General features: G+C 33.0%; 1 protein-coding gene across 1 annotated transcript in view; it reads right to left on the bottom strand.

The window, feature by feature from the left end:
- Positions 1-19,532, bottom strand: part of GLRB (glycine receptor beta) — a 152,931-nt gene that overhangs the window by 15,833 nt on the left and 117,566 nt on the right. Inside the window, exon 8 of the mRNA XM_072621352.1 lies at positions 16,245-16,397. Coding sequence (XP_072477453.1) covers positions 16,245-16,397 — 153 coding nt within the window. The remainder of the gene's footprint in view (positions 1-16,244; positions 16,398-19,532) is intronic.

The following is a 19,532-nucleotide window of genomic DNA, read 5'->3' as shown; positions in this document are numbered from 1 at the left end:
GGATAAAATTTTCAGTAAGAGTTTTGCCAAAACAAAATATATGTGCACCAATCATTACACAATAGAAATTAGCCAGTGTTCATGTTTAAATAATATGCAGAAAACAGCCAATGTTCTTCTGGAAGGATTTTTTTCTAAATGTATACACATACATACACATAAAGGTATATGTGTATAAATATGTGTATGTATATATATATATGTGTGTGTGTGTGTGGGTATGTAGGATATGTTTATATACACACCCTCATAAACACACAAACATACATATATGCATAAATTATTATAGCTGCTCAGACTCAACTCATTAAATCCAATATTCTAATAAACAATGGGAAGATTCTTCCTTTCCTTTTACAATCTTTTTTTATGAATCTATACAGCTCAAAAATGGTTGAATGATGCTACCTGTTAATAAACACTTGGTTGCACTTCTCTGTTTATTTCAAATACCCAAGAACAACAAAAAATACAAAATCCAGATAATAATTTAGAGGAAATCTATCTGAGCACTTCTCCACTGAGCTTCTCAAATAGACTGTTTTCACAGATCCATCAAATGGAATACTATGTATTTAAAAAGACATTGGATAATGAAATAGCTCCTACATTTGTAACCACTGAAGCAAAAGCAGCCTAATAAAATATCGTGTCACATTACTCTTCAAGACAGAAATGAATGACTAGGAATACAGAACACATATCAAAGAATACAATGAATGTCAAAAAGACTTTCTATTAAGAATACTGTGTTGCACAAAATTTCCTCTTCCCATTTTATTTCCCCTCCCCACTTTACCCCACATCACAACAGTACAATCTTTGACACAGTATCCCTATATTTTAAAAGGAGCACCTGAATCTTCTGGGTGAAATAGTTTCCACTTTTTTTCAATGGAAGAAAGAAGATTTAGAAACTATCAGGATTTAAATACTTTTATGAACTGTATAAAATATAATCTTTTAGATGACACCATGGAAGAAGATTTTTAAAAGTACTAACTTGTAGATAGGTGAAATAATGATTAGAGAACTGGATCTGAAGTCAGAGAAAACTTGAATTCAAGTCTACCCTCAGACATTTATTAGCTGTACAACCATGGGTAAATCACTTAACCTCTGTTTTCTCAGTTTCATAATCTATGTAATGAGGTAGTGGTAGCACTACTCCCCAGGTTCTTGTAAGGATAAAATAAAGAATATTTGTAAAGTGCTTTACAAGTTTTAACGTGGTATATAAATGCTAGCTGTTGTTATTGCTGTTCTCATTACTACTAGACTAGGGGCAACTAGGTGGTGCAGTGGATAGAGCACTAGTGCAGAAGTCAGGAGGACCTGAGTTCAAATCTCACCTCAGACACTTAACACTCACTAGCCATGTGACCTTGGGCAAGTCACTTAACCCCCATTGCCTCATCCTCAGTCATCTCCAGTCATCCTGATGAATATCTGGTCACTGGATTCAGATGGCTCTGGAGGAGAAGTGAGGCTGGTGACCTGCACAGCCCTCCCTCACTCAAAACAAAGTCAAATGCAAGTGATGTCATCATTTCTCTGATGGCATGGTCTTCTTTGGCAACGATGGATGAACACACACACTACACTAATATTACTACTGTTACTACTACCATTACTATAACTACTACTACTTTACTACTACTGCTGCTGTTGCTGCTGCTGCTGCTGCTACTACTACTACTACTACTACTACTACTACTACTACTACTACTACTACTACTACTACTACTACTACTACTACTACTACTACTACTATTACTACTACTCCTAAAGGAGAAATATATGAAGAGGTAGTCATTGAAAAGGGGAAGGGAATATCTTCTCCAAAAGTTTGGCCAATTAGATTTCTGGATATTCTTAACAGTTGAATATCAAGTCCATCTTAAAAATCTTGGCAAGGATCAAAGATTCTTTTAGAAATAAAAAATCTGTCATGTGTATATATTTTCCATGTGTTCCTGTTAGACTATTTGTACCATTTTAAAATTATGGTTAACTTACAACACTTAATGAAGAAGAAAAATGTAGAAGACCAAAAACAAATATGCTTTCAGCTAATGCTGAAAATTTGAAAGAAAACAAAAAACTTCTACAAACAACTAAGTTATATAGTCTAAGACTTGATCAGAAAAGGGTGAAAAAGTAAGGCTGTTTTTCTGCATGAGTCATTTGTATCTCAGTGACTCTCTGTAGCACAGTAGATATTTTCTTAAAAATTTTTGTAAGTCAGATTTTTTTTCTGTCATATCCTATTTCTAAAGCAATTTTTTCGCCTCTCAAAGGTCATCTCACACAATTCCTTTTATAAATTATACTCTTGAGGATGTAGACTTTTGCCTTTCCTTGGATCCTTAGCACTTAATACAGCACCTGAAACACACTGAGGGTTTAAAAAGTGTTTGGTGATGATGATGATGATGATGATGATGATGATGATGATGATGATGATGATGATGATGATGATGATGATGGTGATGATGATGGAGATGGTGATGGTGATGGAGATGATAATGGTGATGGTGATAAGAAGGAAAAGGATGAGGGGAAAAAAGAGAAGGAGGAAGAAGTGGATACTTGTCTCATCTAAAATAAAATAGATTTTGAATGATCAATTTCTATCTTCTGGTGAAAAGGTAAGATTAAAATGTCAAAGAACAGAATGAATTATTTTGCAAAATGAAGAATCCTTAGGCAAAAGAAATTCCCATTTTAAATAACCTTGTCTGTAAATCTTATTTTTCATATATTAAGTTTATATGAAGTGAGATAAAAATGATGTTTGTATGACACTTTTATTCCAAATATACTTATGACTAATTAAATACAGCATTACAATTGATAAATGTAAAGCTAATGTAATTAACTATGCCTATTTCATAAATATTTGTCAAATGTACATATGCATACGTGCACCAACAGTTGAGTTAATTTGAGGAGAATGACCTCCATTTGTATATAGTGTTACCTTTATTACAGAGTATGATGTAATTCATTGATCTAATTGCTAAAAAATAACATAGCAAAAGTATAAATTTCATAATGAAAAGGAATGTGGAGGGATGACTAATCATGTAAATATAAACATAGGCAAAATTCATCTAAATAATTCTACTTTTCTCATTTTTTTTCTTTTTTCATCTTTCCTCCTTAGTTTTACACTATTCTTTTTTTTCTCTTCCTCTTTGTCCTTGGTTCATTACTTCTACCTAAGTCCAGTCCTGTTTCTCATGACTCTTTAATCTCACTTTGTCCACTGGTTACCTCTTATGTTTTATTGTGAAATATCCTGTTCTCTCTGACATCAAAAACTCTTTCTTTGACCCTACTGTTCTATCCAACAAATGTTTCATATTCCATTTTCTCTTTGTTGCTTACCTTCTTGCAAAATTTGTTTATAATGAATACCTGTACTTCTTCATTACCCTCTCTCAAGTCATGTAATAGTATGACATTATAATGTGACCCTTATATTAAGATCTGTATTCCCACTTGTTTCCTCAAAGCTACCAAGAAATTCCTAGTTTCCAGATCCAATGTAATATTTTCTCATTACTTATCCTTCTTGACCTTTTCAAATTCTGTCCCCTTAGGTCACCAGTCCTTATTGAATATTCACTTCTTCCTCTGATCTAAAAGACCTTATGTCTTCTTTACTCAACTACTAAACAATCTTGAATCCTCATTCTCTTTTTGACTACTTAATGTGGGTATTTCCCAATGATCTGTCTCAGAATCTCTTCTCCTCCACAATAATTTAATTTAATCCCATAATTTCAAGTAATATTTTGTGCAATTACAAAAATCTGTATTTTTAGTCCTAACTTTTCTTTTGACTATAAGACATCTACGGGTATATAACGAACAACTTATGAGAACCTCCATAAGAATATTCCACTGCACTTCTTTTATTCCCCTTCAGGCTCCCTCCACTTCTAACTTTCCAGACTTTGTTTTCTATTTTGTCTCAGGAACTTTGTCATCATGAAATATGACTCTGTCCTAGTGGTTCCTTCTTTTTATAGTAGTTACTGATGAGAGGAAATATGAAAACACTAGAATTAGAGTCAAAAGACCTACATCCAAATCTTGACTGTTATTTGGAACTTTTGTGGATCTTATTTTTCTCATTTAAGAGAGCTGGAATATATGAGCTTTGAATTCCCTTAGAACTCTAAAAATGTGTCTGTCATCAAATATGTAGTACACATAAAATTAATCTTTTACCTGAGTTTTACTTGCTATTGTTGAATTTTCTCACAGGATGGTGATAATGGATGAAAAGAAAAGATAGAGAGTCATTCCCAAAGCCATAAAGGCCTGGTTTCAAGTCCTATTTAAGTCATGTACTGACTGTTTAATTTAAAATAAAAGTTCCATTCTAAAAATTCACTGTGACAAAAGTTTGATTGTAACCTATAAGAAGTAGTAAAATATCCATTAGTTCAGTCCTTATTCAGATGAAATTGTCACTTATTGTTTCTTCTTTCCTATTTTACCATCCACAATCATTTGTATTTAAAATAGTTTCTTGAAGGTTAATGAAATCTTTTAAAAGCCAATTATTTTATTTTGGATAAATAAGTCAGAAGAGAAATAAGAAAATTATATTTACCTAGGAGAGGATGCAACAGTAACTCCTCTTTTCAGACACGTTATTTAGGAGTCCTTCACAATCTACAGCTAAAAATTAAGTTAATAAAGGTCTCTATCTTTATTTATTTTACTTTGCCTAATTGTCATAGAAAAAAATTGGTACCCTTCATAGGCAAAAATGCAAAGATTGGAAGTGTGAAGAAAGGTAAATGGTAATTATTTGCTCTTGAAACTTTTTTTTATTCAAGCCAATGTCAAAACTATTGTAAGAATTGTACATGAGCACAATCTCGAACTCTTAATTAGACTGTAAAAAAGTTATATACACACAAACATTTGGGGCACATTTTATTTCCTGTGGGCCTGGAAATCTTGTACCATTAAAAATTATAAACTCTGTAATATGTCGAAAAGAAGAATTATTCTTGAATAACAGAAATTATCAAATGAAGATGTGACATTATTGCCCAACTTGTATCCTCATATCACATGTCATGAAAGGCTAAGAAATGATGGAATAAACATACTTAAAAGCTTGGCAATTTGATTTAAACCCTATATAAAGCCCATTGATTAGATTTAGAAGCATGCATTGTCAAATGTCTGCTTAATATTCAATGTGATGTGGTTTCATAATTAAACGTTAATGAATACATAACAAAATTTTTACTTCAGTTACAACTGAATAGAATAACTGCTCCAAAAGGAGTAAAATAGAATATTAAAGGTTTTTGATGTAAAGTTTTTAGATTTTTGGTCAACAAATTTAATAATTTTACTTATTCTATTTACTTTGCACACAGTTACACATGGAAGTGTACTACATAAGTGCATTGCAATAGTAACATATTTGAATTGTCACTGTACAATGATAACTTATATCTGAGGCTGAATAGGTACCATGACAATTACATGATTGGAGAATTGTTGCATAGTGGGAAGGTTTGGCTATCTTCCTGCTGTGAACATTTTAAGAATGGTTGGATGTTGGCTAAGGTATGAAGGAATGAAGATAAGGCTACAGTATTATTATACGAAGTGTCTTGAACTAAGGACAAAGTAAGATCACCAAAGATTACCAAAGGTTAAGAGGGGAGGAGGTAGAGTAAAACCTCTGATACTGACTAGGGCCTTAGTAAATAAGTTGGTGAAAGGCAGAGGTAAGGCAGAGGAAGGATTCAGCTAAACACTCCCAATATTCCCCTCTAAACAACTTTAAAATAATGTCTCAAATTCAATTATGGAGTGGCAGAGTCGACAAAAAGTCAGGGTGAGTCATTTTTTCCAGCTCAAGATAACTTAGGAGGACAGAAAGAGAGATCTGTGAAAGGGGGTGAAGCCTGACCCAGAAGTACATGGATGAAACAATGTTGGTGGGACTAGGCAGTGATGACAGAAGAAGTGGCAGTTTGGGTACCTTTCAAGCCACAAACTGTAAGGGGACCTATCTGCTAGTACTGGATGAAAGACTGGAAGCTATTCGACAATTCCATTGAATATACCCACTTCCAGTCACAAGGGAGCAAGAACCCTAAGGAACGAAATTGTTCTAAATCATAAGGGCTCAGAGGACCATCTGGGTAAGGACCAGAGTAATGAAGAGGAGAACAATGACCACATCTCTTCCCAGATCACACCATCTTGGAATCCTGGAAAACCTTTAATCTTCCAGAACTAGCTATAAAATGACCAGTGCAAAAAAGTCCAAAACTTTGCACAATACCCTCATTTCAACTTCGGGAGTAAAGTGCAGATCTGGCATAAAATCAAAGTCAAGAAAAAGGCTGGAAAAATAAGTAGACAGCAGAAAAAGAATTTGATCATAGAAAGTTACTATGATGACAGAGAGTATCAAGACACAATCTTAAAACAAGACAATGAAGTCAAAAGGGGTACAAGCAAAGCCTCAAAGTAGAGTGGGATGTGAGTTGGACACAAGTCCAACAAGAATTCCTAAAAGAGATATTTTTTCCAAGATTGGTTGAAGGAAAAGAGAGCAAAAGGAAGAAAATTATGAAAGGAATTAACAACTTAGTAAAAAGATGTATAAAAGTACTAAAGAAAATAATACCTTACAAAACAGAATTGATCAAATCGAAAAAGAGTGCGAAAATGACTACTAAAATGCAAAAATGACCAAATATAAAAAGAGTAGGAAAGTTCACTGAAGAAAATAATTCCTTAAAAATTAAAATATAGCAAGTGGAAGCTACTGACTTCATGTGACAACAAAAAACAATAAAAGAAAGCCAAAAGAATGGGAGAATTAAAGAAGCGTGCAACATAACATCAGAAAAATAACTGACCTAGAAAATAGATTGATGAGAGACAATTTAAGAATTTTTGGACTACCTGGAAGCCAGGATTCAAAATATAACCTAGATTTCATATTTCAAGAAATTAAGGAAAACCCTAATAGGAGGTCCCCAAGTGAAGTCAAATTCTTGAAATTTTGGGTCAAACAGAAAATACCAGAACTAGAAAGAGACCATTCAAATAGTATGGAACCACTGTCGGTATCACATAAAATTTAGGACCTACAAGCCATGTTAAAGGAGTGGAGGGATTGGAATATGATATGCCAAAAGGAAAAAAAGGTAGGATTACCCAAGAGAAACATATTAAGCAACACTGAGTATAATCCTTCAAGGGAAAAATGAACATTTAATGAAATTGAAAACTTTTAAAAATTCCTGATGAAAAGATCAGAGCAGAATAGAAAATTTAATTTTCAAACACACAACTCAAGAGAAGCACAGAAAGTTAAAAATGAAAGAGAAATCATAAAGGACTCGATAAGTCTTAGCTGTACATTTCTCTATAAGAATGTGATAAGTGTAACTTCAAAAAACTTTATCATTATTATGGAAGTTAGAAGCATTCTACATAAAGGGTTTATGAATGAATAGATTGGGAGAAAGAAGGATGCTCTGGAAGAAAGGGAAAGGGAGAGGAAAAATGAGGAAAATTATCTTGCAGAAAAGTAAAGCATTAGAAAGAGTTTTTACAGTGGAGGGAAAATGAAGGAAGGGACAACACTGTACCTCTTTCTCATCTAAATTGGGTCAAATAAAGAAATAAATGCATACGTGTGTGTGTGTGTATGTGTGTGTGTGTACCCAAAGAGATGAATACAGAAACCTACCTCACCCAATAGAGAAATAGGAAAAAGGGGATAAAACAAGGGAAGATAAAAGGGAGGGCCAATAAAACAAGGCTGTAGTTAGACAGGAAACAGATTTTAGAGGACACTCAGGACAAAAAGAGAGAGAAGGATAAACAGAAGACGAAAGGATAGAGGTAAATGCACACTTAGTAATCTTAATTGTGAATGGGATGAATTTACCCATAAAATCAAAGTAGATAACAGAATGGATTAGAAACCATAATCCAAAAATATACCATCTATAAGCAATACACTTGGAACAGGGAGACAGACATAGAGTAAAAATAAGGTGATAGAGCAGAATCTACAATGCTTCAGCTAAAGTAGAAAAAAAAAAAACATGGATAGCAAGGATCATCTCAGACAAGCAAAAGCAATAATAGACCTAATAAAAAGAGAAAAGTAGGGATGTTACATTTTGCTAAAAGCCCCTATATAAAATGACACAATGAAGATATACATATATGTGTGTATATGTATGTATGTATACACACAGATGTGTGTACATGCACACATGTATCTGTAAATATATATCTCTATCTATCTATATATCCATGTATCTATCAATCTATGTATCTTCGTATATATGTATCTATGTATCTCTCTCTCTCTACACACACATACACACACACACACACACACACACACACCATATATGCCCCAAATGGAACAGCATAAAATTCTTAAAGGAGGAAAGACAAAGTTCTAAAACTGTATTAGTAAAGGAAATCAATTTTCTCCTCTCAGAGCTAGATAAATCTAATAATAGAGTAAAAAGAAAGAAGTTAAGGAGATGAATAAAATGTTAGAAAAGCTAGATATGATAGACCTCTGTAGAAAAGTGAACAGGAATAGAAAGGAGTGTACTTTGTTCTCAAATGTATATAGTGCCTTCACAAAAATTAACTATGTATTACAGCAAAAAAATTTAAACCAAATGCTGAAAAGCAGAAATACTAAATGAACCCTCTTCATACAGTGATGCAATAAAAATTACTTTCAATAAAGGACCACGGAAGCATAGACTCAAAATTAATTAGAAGTCAAATAATCTAATTGTAAACAATGAGTGGGTCAAAAAATAAGTAATAGAAATAATCAATTTTATGAAAGAGAATTACAACAATGACACAATACACTAAATTTGTGAGATGCAACCAAAACAGTGCTCAGCAGAAAATTTATACAGGTATATCTCTTATAGAGGTAAACCGCTTCATTTAATTGTGTTTTGTACATATTGTCTTGTTTTGTTTTACAAATTGAAGGTTTGTGGCAATCTTGCATCTAACAACTCTATCATTGTCATTTTTCCAACGGCATTTTCTAACATAGAGTATATGTGATGCATTTTGGTAATTCTTGTAGAACTGCAAAACTTTTCATTGCTATTTTATCTGTTATGGTGATCTGTGATTAGTGATCTCTGTTGTTAGACTCGTGATTATTTTGGGGTACCAGGAACAATACATATATAAGATGGTAAACTTAATCAATAAATATTGTGTGTGTCCTGACTGCTTTACCAAACCATCATTCTATCATTCTCCATCTCTCTTCTTCTTTTTAGGCCTCCCTATTCCCTGAGACACAATAATATTGAAATTAGGCCAATTAATAGCCTTGTAAAGACCCTACAATGATTTCTAGGTGTTCAAGTGAAATGAAGAGTCATTTCATGATGCAAACTTCATTATTTTATTTTTTAAAATTGCCACAGACACCTCAGCCTTCAGCAACCATTACCCTAATCAAACAGCAGTCAATAACACTGAGGCAAGATGCTATACCAGCATAAAGATTATGACTTGCTGAAGTCTCAGATGGTGATTAGTGCTTTTAGCAACAAAGTATTTTTAGTTAAGGCATGTGTATTATTTTAGACATAAAATTATTGCACAAATAACAGATTATAGTATATTTCAAACTTAACTCTTTGTACTAAGAAATAAAATAATGTGACTCATTTTATTGTTATATTTGCTTTATTATGATGACTTGGAACTGAACTCACAGCTTTCTATAGAACATTAATGAATCAGACATGCAATAAAAAAAAACTAGAAAAAATACAAATTAAAAATCCCCAAATAAACATCAAAAAGAAAATCTTGAAAATCAAAGGAGAGATTAATATAATTGAAAGCTAAAAAAATTTAACTAATAAATAAAACTAAGGAGCTAGTTTTATGAAAAAAAATAGATAAACTATTAAGCTGATTTTTAAAAAGAAAGAAAAAGAAAACAAATTGTCCATATCAAAATGAAGAATAAATGAACTACAACAAAGATGAAATCAAAGCATTTATTAGGAGTTGTTTTGCTGAAATATATACCAGCAAAACTTACAATCAGTGCAGTGGATGAATATTTACAAAAATATAAACTGCCCAGATTGATTGGTTGGCTGGTTATTGTCCTTTATTCTCGAAGAGGACCAAAATTACAACATCACTATGCTAAAAGCAAGTTTCAATGTGGCTGACTGTGGTTAATCAGGCCAATATGAGCTCAGAATACTCTACCACAGGTCAGGCACAAATATTCTGTGTGAACATTAGGGGTGGATAGTCTCAATTTGTGCATTCTGCTTTTTCTTGAGTTATATCAATTCTGCTTTGCTCATAGAGCACAGTGCCTTCTCTGATGTGGGCATGCCATGCTGAATGACCCTGTATTATGCCACACAGGCAATTCCAAAATTCTTAAGAGAGATCTTGAGAATGTCCTTGTATCACTGTTTCTGACCACCCTGTGAGAACTTGCTCTGTGAGTTCTCCATAAAATGTTCCTTTTGGCAGGAATATGTTTGGCATTCAAATAACCTGGCCAACCCATTGTAGTTGCACCCTCTGAAGCACAGTTTGAATGCTTGGAAGTTTAATTCAAGAAAGGACCTCAGTGTCTGGTACCTTATTCTGCCAGATGATGTTCAGAATCTTCCTAAATAATTCCAATGTAAGCAATTCAGTTTACTGGCATGACGTTGGTATACAGTTCAGGTTTCACAGTCATACAACAATGAGGTCAGCACCATGGCTCTGCAGACCATCAATTTGGTAATCAGTCTAATACCTCTTTTCTTCCATACTTTTCTTAGGATCTTCCGAACACTGAGCTTCCTCTGGCAATGTGTGCATCAACTTCATCATCAATGTGTACATTCATGGAAAGTACACTACCAAGTTGAGTGAACTTATCCACAGAATTCAAAACTTCTCCATTAGCTGTAACCAATGGTTTCACATATGGATGACATGGTGGTGGTTGAGGAAGAGCTTGTGTTTTCTTAATATTGTTAGGCTAAAATCAGCACAACAGCAGAGAATTGATCCATACTTTGTTGCATCTCAGCTTCAGAGGCTGAATTGACCAGATTAACAGAAGAGGAAATACAATACTTAAATAACCCTAGCTCAGAAAAATAAATAGAACAAGCCATGAATGAGCTCCCTTAGGAAAAACACCCAGAATCTGACGGATTTAAAAAATCAGTTCTACCAAACATTTAAGGAACAACTGATCCCAATACTATATAAACTGTTTTTAAAGGTTCTACCAAATGATTTTTTATAATACAAATATGATTTTAGTAACTAAACCAGAGAAAATAAAAACAGTAAAAGGAAAACTATGGAACAATTTCCTTAATGAATATAAAAGCAAAAACAAACAAACAAACAAAAAACTAGCAAGGAAATTATAACAATATATCACAATAATCATTCATTATGACCAGGTGGGATTTATACCAGAAAGGCAGGGCTGGTTCAATCATAGGAAAACTATCACCATAATTAAGCTTATCAATGCCAGAAACAAAAAAAAAAAATCATATGATTTTTATAGATATAGGAAAGAATTTTGACAAAATACAGCACTCTCTCCTCTCAAGAACACTAGAAAGCATAGGAATAAATGGAGCCCTTCTTAAAATTAAAAAAAAAATCTGCAATGGCAATGAACTTGAAGCCTTTGTAATAACCTCAGAGGCATAGCAAGATTGCCTGTTGTCATCATTATTATTCAGTACTGTATTAGAAATGCCAATTATAACAATAAGACAAGAAAAAGACATTGGAGGAACAAAAATAGGAAATGAGAAACAGAACTATCACTCTTCGCAGATTACATGATGGTGTACTTAGAAATCTCCAAAGAATCAACTAAAAAACTAAGTGAAACAATGAACAACTTTAGTAAAGTTGCAGGATATAAAATAAACCCGCAGAAATCATCAGGAAAACTCAGCAGCAAGAGATAGAAAAAAAAATTTCATTTAAAATAAGGGTAGACAATATAAAATACTTGGAAGTCTACCTGCCAAGACAAAATCCAGGCACTATATGAACAGAATTACAAGACATCTTTCACCCAAATAAAGACAGATCTAAAAACTGAAGAAATATTACTTGCTCACTGGTAGGACAAGTCAATATAATAAAAAAATTAATTTTGAGTTAATTTGCTTATTCAGTGAATAAATCAAACTACCAAAGAATTATTTAAACAGAAAGAAAAACAAATTTCACATTAAAAAAAAAGATCAAGAATAGCAAAAAAAAATCAGTGGGAAAAAATCTGAAGGAAGGTGGTTGAGTAGTTTAAGATTTAAATTATATGACAAAGTTGTAATCATCAAAACAATCTGGTGCAGGCTAAAAAACAGAGAGGTACACCAGTGAAACAGACTAGATACACAACACATGATGATGATAAATGACCATAAAGACTGGAAATGATCACAGTAAGCTACCATTTGATAAACACATAGATCCAACATTTACGGGAAAGAATTTACCATTTCACACACAAAAAAATGCTGCTTCAATTGGAAATATTGTTGATGGAATACCACTGTGACATAAGAAATGATGAACTCATTAGGAAAAATTGTGGATAGACTCACACAAAATAATGAAGAATGAAATGAGATGAACCAAGAGGATACTGTAAATAATAAGAGTAATATTGTTTTAAGAGTAGCTTTGAGCAACTAAGTCGTTTTGACTAGTACAAATACCCAAATTATCTACAAAGGACATATAAAGAAAGAATGTATCTCCATCCAGAGGGGAAAAAACTAATAAAGAGAAGTATGTATACAATAATTTCACATATATATGTATATGTGTGTGTATACACATACATACTGATAAATGTGTCTAATGGTAGCCACCTATAAGGTAGGGGAGGGAGAAAGAAAAAAAGAGAGAAAAATGAAATTTACATGATAATTTTATTACATATTTAAAAGGAATAGTAAATAGTACATAATAGATTTGCAGTTTTATGTGCAATCATCTTTTTAAATTCTATTGGGTTATGGAAATGGTTGTTTTATTTAAGAAATTAAAAATAAATAAAAGTTTAAATAATTTAATTAGGGGAGCATGGAAAAATATATATTTTTAGATTGATAGATATGTGAAGAATGTATGACCAAAACAAGATGTAGAGATCTTGAAAATAAAATACATTATTTTAGTTCATGAAATTTGAAATAAAATTAACAAACAAAATTAATATAGCCAAAATTAGGTGGAAAACAAGAAATGAGGGAAATTACAGCAAATATTTATGAAAAACGCTTTATTTTTGAAATATATAAAAAACTGAGCCTAATTTATTTAAAAATATGATTCATTTCCCAATTGATTAAATTGTCCAAGGATATAAATACAAATTCTTCAGAAGAAATCAAAGTCATCAAAAACCAGATGAAAAAATACTTTAAATCACTATTGATTAGAGTAATCCAAATTAAAACAACCTTGAAATACTAGCCATCCCTATCAGATTGGATAACATGAAAAATTATAAAAATAACAAGGGCTGAAAGGGATGCAAAAAAAAAAAAAAATCAGGACACCAATGCGCTCTTGGTGGAGTAGTGAACCAGTCCAGCAGTTCAGGAGAACAATTTGGAACTACACCCAAAGGACTTGTGGTTTGTTTTTCCATCAGGAAGATGATGACGTGGCTTCCAACTGATTTGGATTTGAGTGAGGGAAGACTAATGTGAATTAGATCTTCTCTGCCCATTAATGGACCTCAATTACCTTTTCTTAATTTCTGTTGAGTCACTGGGTCAGAGGGTCCCACCTTCTGGCTCCAAAATAAGTGTATAAATACTCTGAGGTAAGGTTTTGTTTTGGGGTTTAGTATTTGAAAGAAGGTTTGTGTGCGCCAGATGAGACTCTACAAAGCTGCTAAGGGACCCCCTGGCTTTGAAAACCCAGATGTTGATGCTTGGTAACTACATAGGTATTGCTTACAGTCAGAAAGTTTGGAGCCCTGTCTGTTGATATTTATTTCTCTGTTTGTATTTGCTGACTTTTTCACTTGAACTAAATGAATCATATATGTGCTTGATTAAAGTGATTATTGACCCCTCAGAAGTTGCTTTCCTTTTAGAAATGCAGATCCAAGAACCTGTATCGCAGGCCCTCTTGTGTATGCCAGGGTTCTTGCTTTTATAGCTATGTAGTCACCAGCCTCACTTTCTTCTTCAGAGTCATTTGGGTCCAGTGGCTAGACATACAGGAGGATGACTGTAGATGACCCAGGATGCAGTGGGAGACTTTGGCATGTTTAATCTAAGGTCTTTCTGAATTCACACATGGAGTGAAGTAACATCCATTCAGTGAATAGACCCACTTAAGAAGTGAGTTAAAGAATAAACCCATTAATTATATGTTTTTTAAAAAATTAAACTGGGAAGTCATGACCCTCAAGGTTGCTGGCCAAAAGAGAAATATTTATTATTTTTATTTGCTCTGATCTGTAGGGATAAAAAATAACCATTAAGTGAACTCAAAGGGCTACAAAACCCTGCATGCCCTTTGACCCTGCAATACTATTACTAGATCTATATCCCCCAAAAAATTCTAAGAAAAGGGAAAAAGGATATTATTTGTGTATATATTCATATATATGTGTGTATATATATATGTATATATATATATATATATATATACATTCATAGCAGCTCTTTTTGTGGGCACATAATTGGAAAAAGGATCTGCATCAATAGGGGAATGGATGAACAATTTTTTGTATACAATAGTGACAGAATACTATTGTGGTATAAGTGGCTAGAAGAATGGTTTCAGAAAAGCCTGGGAAGATTTATATGATCTGATATAAAATGTACAGAATCACGAGAGTATTATACATAGTAACAGTAATTCTATAAGGATGATCAACTGTGAAAGACTTTTGCTACTCTGATTACAATTTCCTAAGGTAATTACAAAGAACCATGATTAAAAAATGCTATCCACTTCTAGAGAGAGAACTAGTGAAATCTAAGTACAGACTGAAGCATGCATTTTAAAAACTTTTTCTTTTTTTGCTTTCTTTTGCAACATAACTAATATGGAAATACATTTTTCATGACTTCACATGTGCAATCAATACCTCTTTTGCCCTTGCTCAAGAGTTGAAGAAGTGGCGGGAGGAAGATAGAGAATTTGGAGCTCAAAATTTTAGAAATTGAATGTTAATAATATTTTTTTATGTAACTGGAAAATATCTAAATATATATATATATATATATTTTGAAAAGAAGTGAAGGGAAATTAAACTTCTGCAGTATTGAAAAAATGGACTAAAACCAATATAAAAGGACTGGATAAAAAAAAATCCATCCATAAAACTCAATGCTGGCTATGACAGGAGGGGAGACAGAATATAACCCTGCTAGTTGAGCCACAATAAAATCACTAAAGAAAACTTCAGTATTGTTCAGACAGGTAACTCTACCTCTAATAAACACAACACATAAAAGCACAGGAGTCAGAGACTATTTATTGTAGGACAGACCTACAGTTCTACCTATCTCAAAACCACTGAGAACATTGCTCAATCACGACAGTATATGTAAATATTTATAGGGATCACCATGAGTCATCAAAAAAGCTTAATCTTTTCCAGTTATCTTCCACTTAGTAAGGTAGGATTAGAAAGAATGTTGTCAAAAATAGTTAATTAGTTTTAAGTAGTTTAGGTACTTATAGGAATAAGCTTTAGTTACCTACAGAAAACTTCATATATGGAAGCTAGGACAGTTGCAGACCTGGAGTGTAGTCCTTCCTTACCACTATAATCTTGGGAAGTCATTTTGCCTTGCAAGGATTCAGTTTTCTCATATTATAAAAAGAGGAAGTTAGTACAAATTGCTTCTGATGTTATTTTCTATTCTAAAATTCCACATCTCAAATAGTGTTTTTTTTATATTGCACTAATGATTTGAAAGATTTCCAAAGTGCCTTATCTCAAGAAAATAGGTTATACATTGAAAAAGTCACCAGAATATTAGAACAGAAAGGAAAACTTAGACAGATCTGGGTTTTTATCCATTTCTAAACTTTTTGTTTTCAAATACCAGAACAAGGGAAAACAAAGAACTCAAAGACTTTAAATAGAAAACAAAAGTAAGAGGTGGAGGGGAGGGCTACATTACCCAATGGCACTCTTGCAGCACTTGCATCAGGATTGATCCAAAATGATAGCCATGACAAGACCACGATGAGCAAAGTAGGAGCATACACACCCATCATGTAAAATCCCACTTGTCTTCTCAATGTAAAGATTACTTCAACACATGTGTAATAGCCTTTCAGAAATAAATACATATATAAGTTAAGAAACAATATTTTCAGAAATCAGTAATACTCAAATGAACCCACTTACCTGTCAATTGCACATCATTTACTAGTTGATTCAAATTGAAAAAGTCAATCCCTACACCAACCAACATGCCCCACACTAAAAGATTTCCTTCGAGCGAAAAAAAATGGTTCTGAGAAGTGAAGACAAGTCAATGAAAGCTAAATCAGCACAACATAGAACCTGCTTTCTCTGACCTTTCAGAACGTCACCATGACATTGAGAAACAGATACTACATGCTACTACAATATTTCAATGTCTAGAGTTAGAGGTCTTTCTTCAGAAAACTAGAAACGGACTTTCAATCTTTTCATTACTCATGGATGTTGCTCAAGGCAGATGACGTGAAATACCTACTTAAATGGGTAGCATATCACAGAAATGCTACTGGATTAGCATACTAGATAGAGAATATGGCTATAGCCATTCTGGTGGTGGGAGTGGGAGGGTTTGGAGAAAAGCTACCTGCAGATATCAAAAGGGGTCAAATTCAAAAGCAGCTATTTCTGCATTTTCAAAATACAAAAGAATTAATTAGGGTACTTGACTACAAATGTTAGCTGAGGATAAGAAAAATGAGTAAATAGACAGTATTAAAGTTCTTGTAATAAAAACATGATCCTAATTCTATCCCTCATGTTGACACCTGTGACATGCCGAAATTCAGGCTGAAATGTTTGATTTCCATTTTGCAGAATGAATGCAGGGAAAGTCTCAGCAGTGAAAACATTCGATTTTGACTCCTGGATAGTCTGACCCATTGAAGAGCAACCTAGGAAGTTAAGCAAAATTTCTGGCATTCTCATAACCAGCATGTGCTGCCAAAGGTTGTGAAGAGAAGCAACATAAATGCTGCTACAGCACTTACTAAAGAATGGGTGAGTCTTTGAGAACATTAAAAATTAATTCTTTTCTATATTGATAATCAAATTTTAAAGTTCAAAACTATTTTTAAAAATCACCTAACAAATTAACTTACTATTTTTCACTAAATAAGTTCAGTTAGGAATTGAGTGTAATGACATAGCATTGATCAATTAGGTTGCCTAATCCAATATTATAAACATGTAAAAATATGTTGAGAACAAATTTTCCCCCCAAAGGGAAGCTTTCTCATATTGAGTCCTTTTTCTCCTTTTTTCCCTGATAGTCCTGATACTTTTTTTCTAAGACTTTTAATTTTCAATTTTTTCTATGTTGGCATATTAGAATACATATTGAATAAATAACTTCCTTTTATGATGCCTAAGAATTAGTGTTGATAGATTCTTATATTGAGAAATAAATTAAGTTGAAACTCCATTCCTTTTGTGTGACTCAGTATTCTCTTTTCACGTAAGAGCATAGTTGTTGCCACCAGTAGGTTTAAAAAGATATTACAAGTCTGGGGATTGGAGTATGCATCATTAATTGTTGAACTACCTTTGTTCTAAATTTTTCTTTTATATTCAGTGAGGAAGAAGGAAATACAGAAGTTTTCTTAATAGAGCTAGTTAAACACAAAATGCTGCACCCAAATTTTCTTTTCCTTGGATAAGCTCACAACATATGTTTGTAATTGTCAATCATATGGAACATCTCCAAAATATATCATTGCTTTAGGACATTCATTACTCAAACTTAGAGGGGATCCAGTATTTCCTACAGGGGATTTTGAACTGCCTTTGTTTTGTTATGGAATTTTATGTTGCAGATAATTACCTATACACCTTTTATATATGAACCATATGAATATCATAGTGTTGTGTTCCTTCCACAAATTTGAAATTGTTTCAAGTGCCTTCAGATTTTCCAGATATTGTCTCAGTTCAGTATAATGTTGATTGTTTTGAAATGACTTATTTGTCATTCCATTCAGTGGAAGCTGAATGACAATTTTGATAAAATCTGTGTTTTGAGGCAGATTGAGATCAGATCTTTGGAATAGGACATACTACTCACTGAAGTCTTGCAGGTGGGTACCTGTTTTTCAACAGAAAAGCACACCGAGGAACTTTTTAGTGATTTAGTAGATAAATTTTTATGAGAAATGTTTGTCAGATCCTGGCATTGGATCTTTTTTCTTTTACTTATACCATGCTGTTTGGGGGTGGCTTGGGGGAAGGGGGAAAAAGAGAGAGAGACAAAGACAGACAGAGACATAGAAACATAGAGAGAGATGGGGGGGGCGAAGAAAAAAAGTAGAGTGGGAGATACAGACTTAACTAATTATAGACACTGAAGATAGGCAAGTTGAGTTTACTAACCATTCTTGGCAGAGTTTGGTTTACTTATTTTTATTGCAAATCTACAGTAAATTTTCAATTCAAGAATTTTAAATATAAATCATTTCAGAGTTTTTAATAAATAACTAGTGGAAAAAAAATTTGGATCACTTGGAGAGAGAATTATTGTGTTACTCGTGGGCATTCTTTGTCTAAAACATGAGAAAACGTGTCTATCATCTAAAAAGTTGTCCATATTTGTTGATATGTCTTCCCCCAAAGTCCAGCTTTCATATGCATTATTTGTCCCAGCTTTGAAAAGCATCTCAACTTTATGCTTCAATATTGATCCAACCCAGTGCAATATTAGTGACAATTTACGTGAGAGTAAAGCAATACCTCCAGGAAAAATGTTCTCATCATAACTTGATTTTAAGTTGAAATAGCTTAGAATGTTTTCTCAAATTTCATACTCATCAATTATCTTTATTAAGACATCTCCAAAATTAAAAAAAATTATCTCTCTGAAACACGTTTTAAATGGGAAAAAAATTCTTTCTATATAAAATGGAAAGTGGCTAATATTGAATGCTATTAGATTTGGTTTCATACAGAATGTTACTTCAGTCAATTCACCTCAGATTGTGTCTATACATGACAAATTTACTCAGTGAATTGCAGGGGGGAGATGGTATATGACATAAAATGTCTTTTTTTTTCCCTTTGTCTTCCAGATGCAGACTGAATCATCATCAATGAAGTCAATTCAACATTTTGGAAGAAAAAATTCCATCTGGGGAAAGTTCCAAATTCAAGTTCAGCATCTGTATTTGCTTGCTTCATTTTGCCGAACATCATTTGTCTACGTGGTGAGTTG

This window comes from Notamacropus eugenii, chromosome 6 (assembly GCF_028372415.1).
Source record: "Notamacropus eugenii isolate mMacEug1 chromosome 6, mMacEug1.pri_v2, whole genome shotgun sequence".
Taxonomy (NCBI): domain Eukaryota; kingdom Metazoa; phylum Chordata; class Mammalia; order Diprotodontia; family Macropodidae; genus Notamacropus; species Notamacropus eugenii.
Note: the sequence above shows the minus strand (reverse complement) of the source record. Positions and strands in the feature narration are given on the sequence as shown.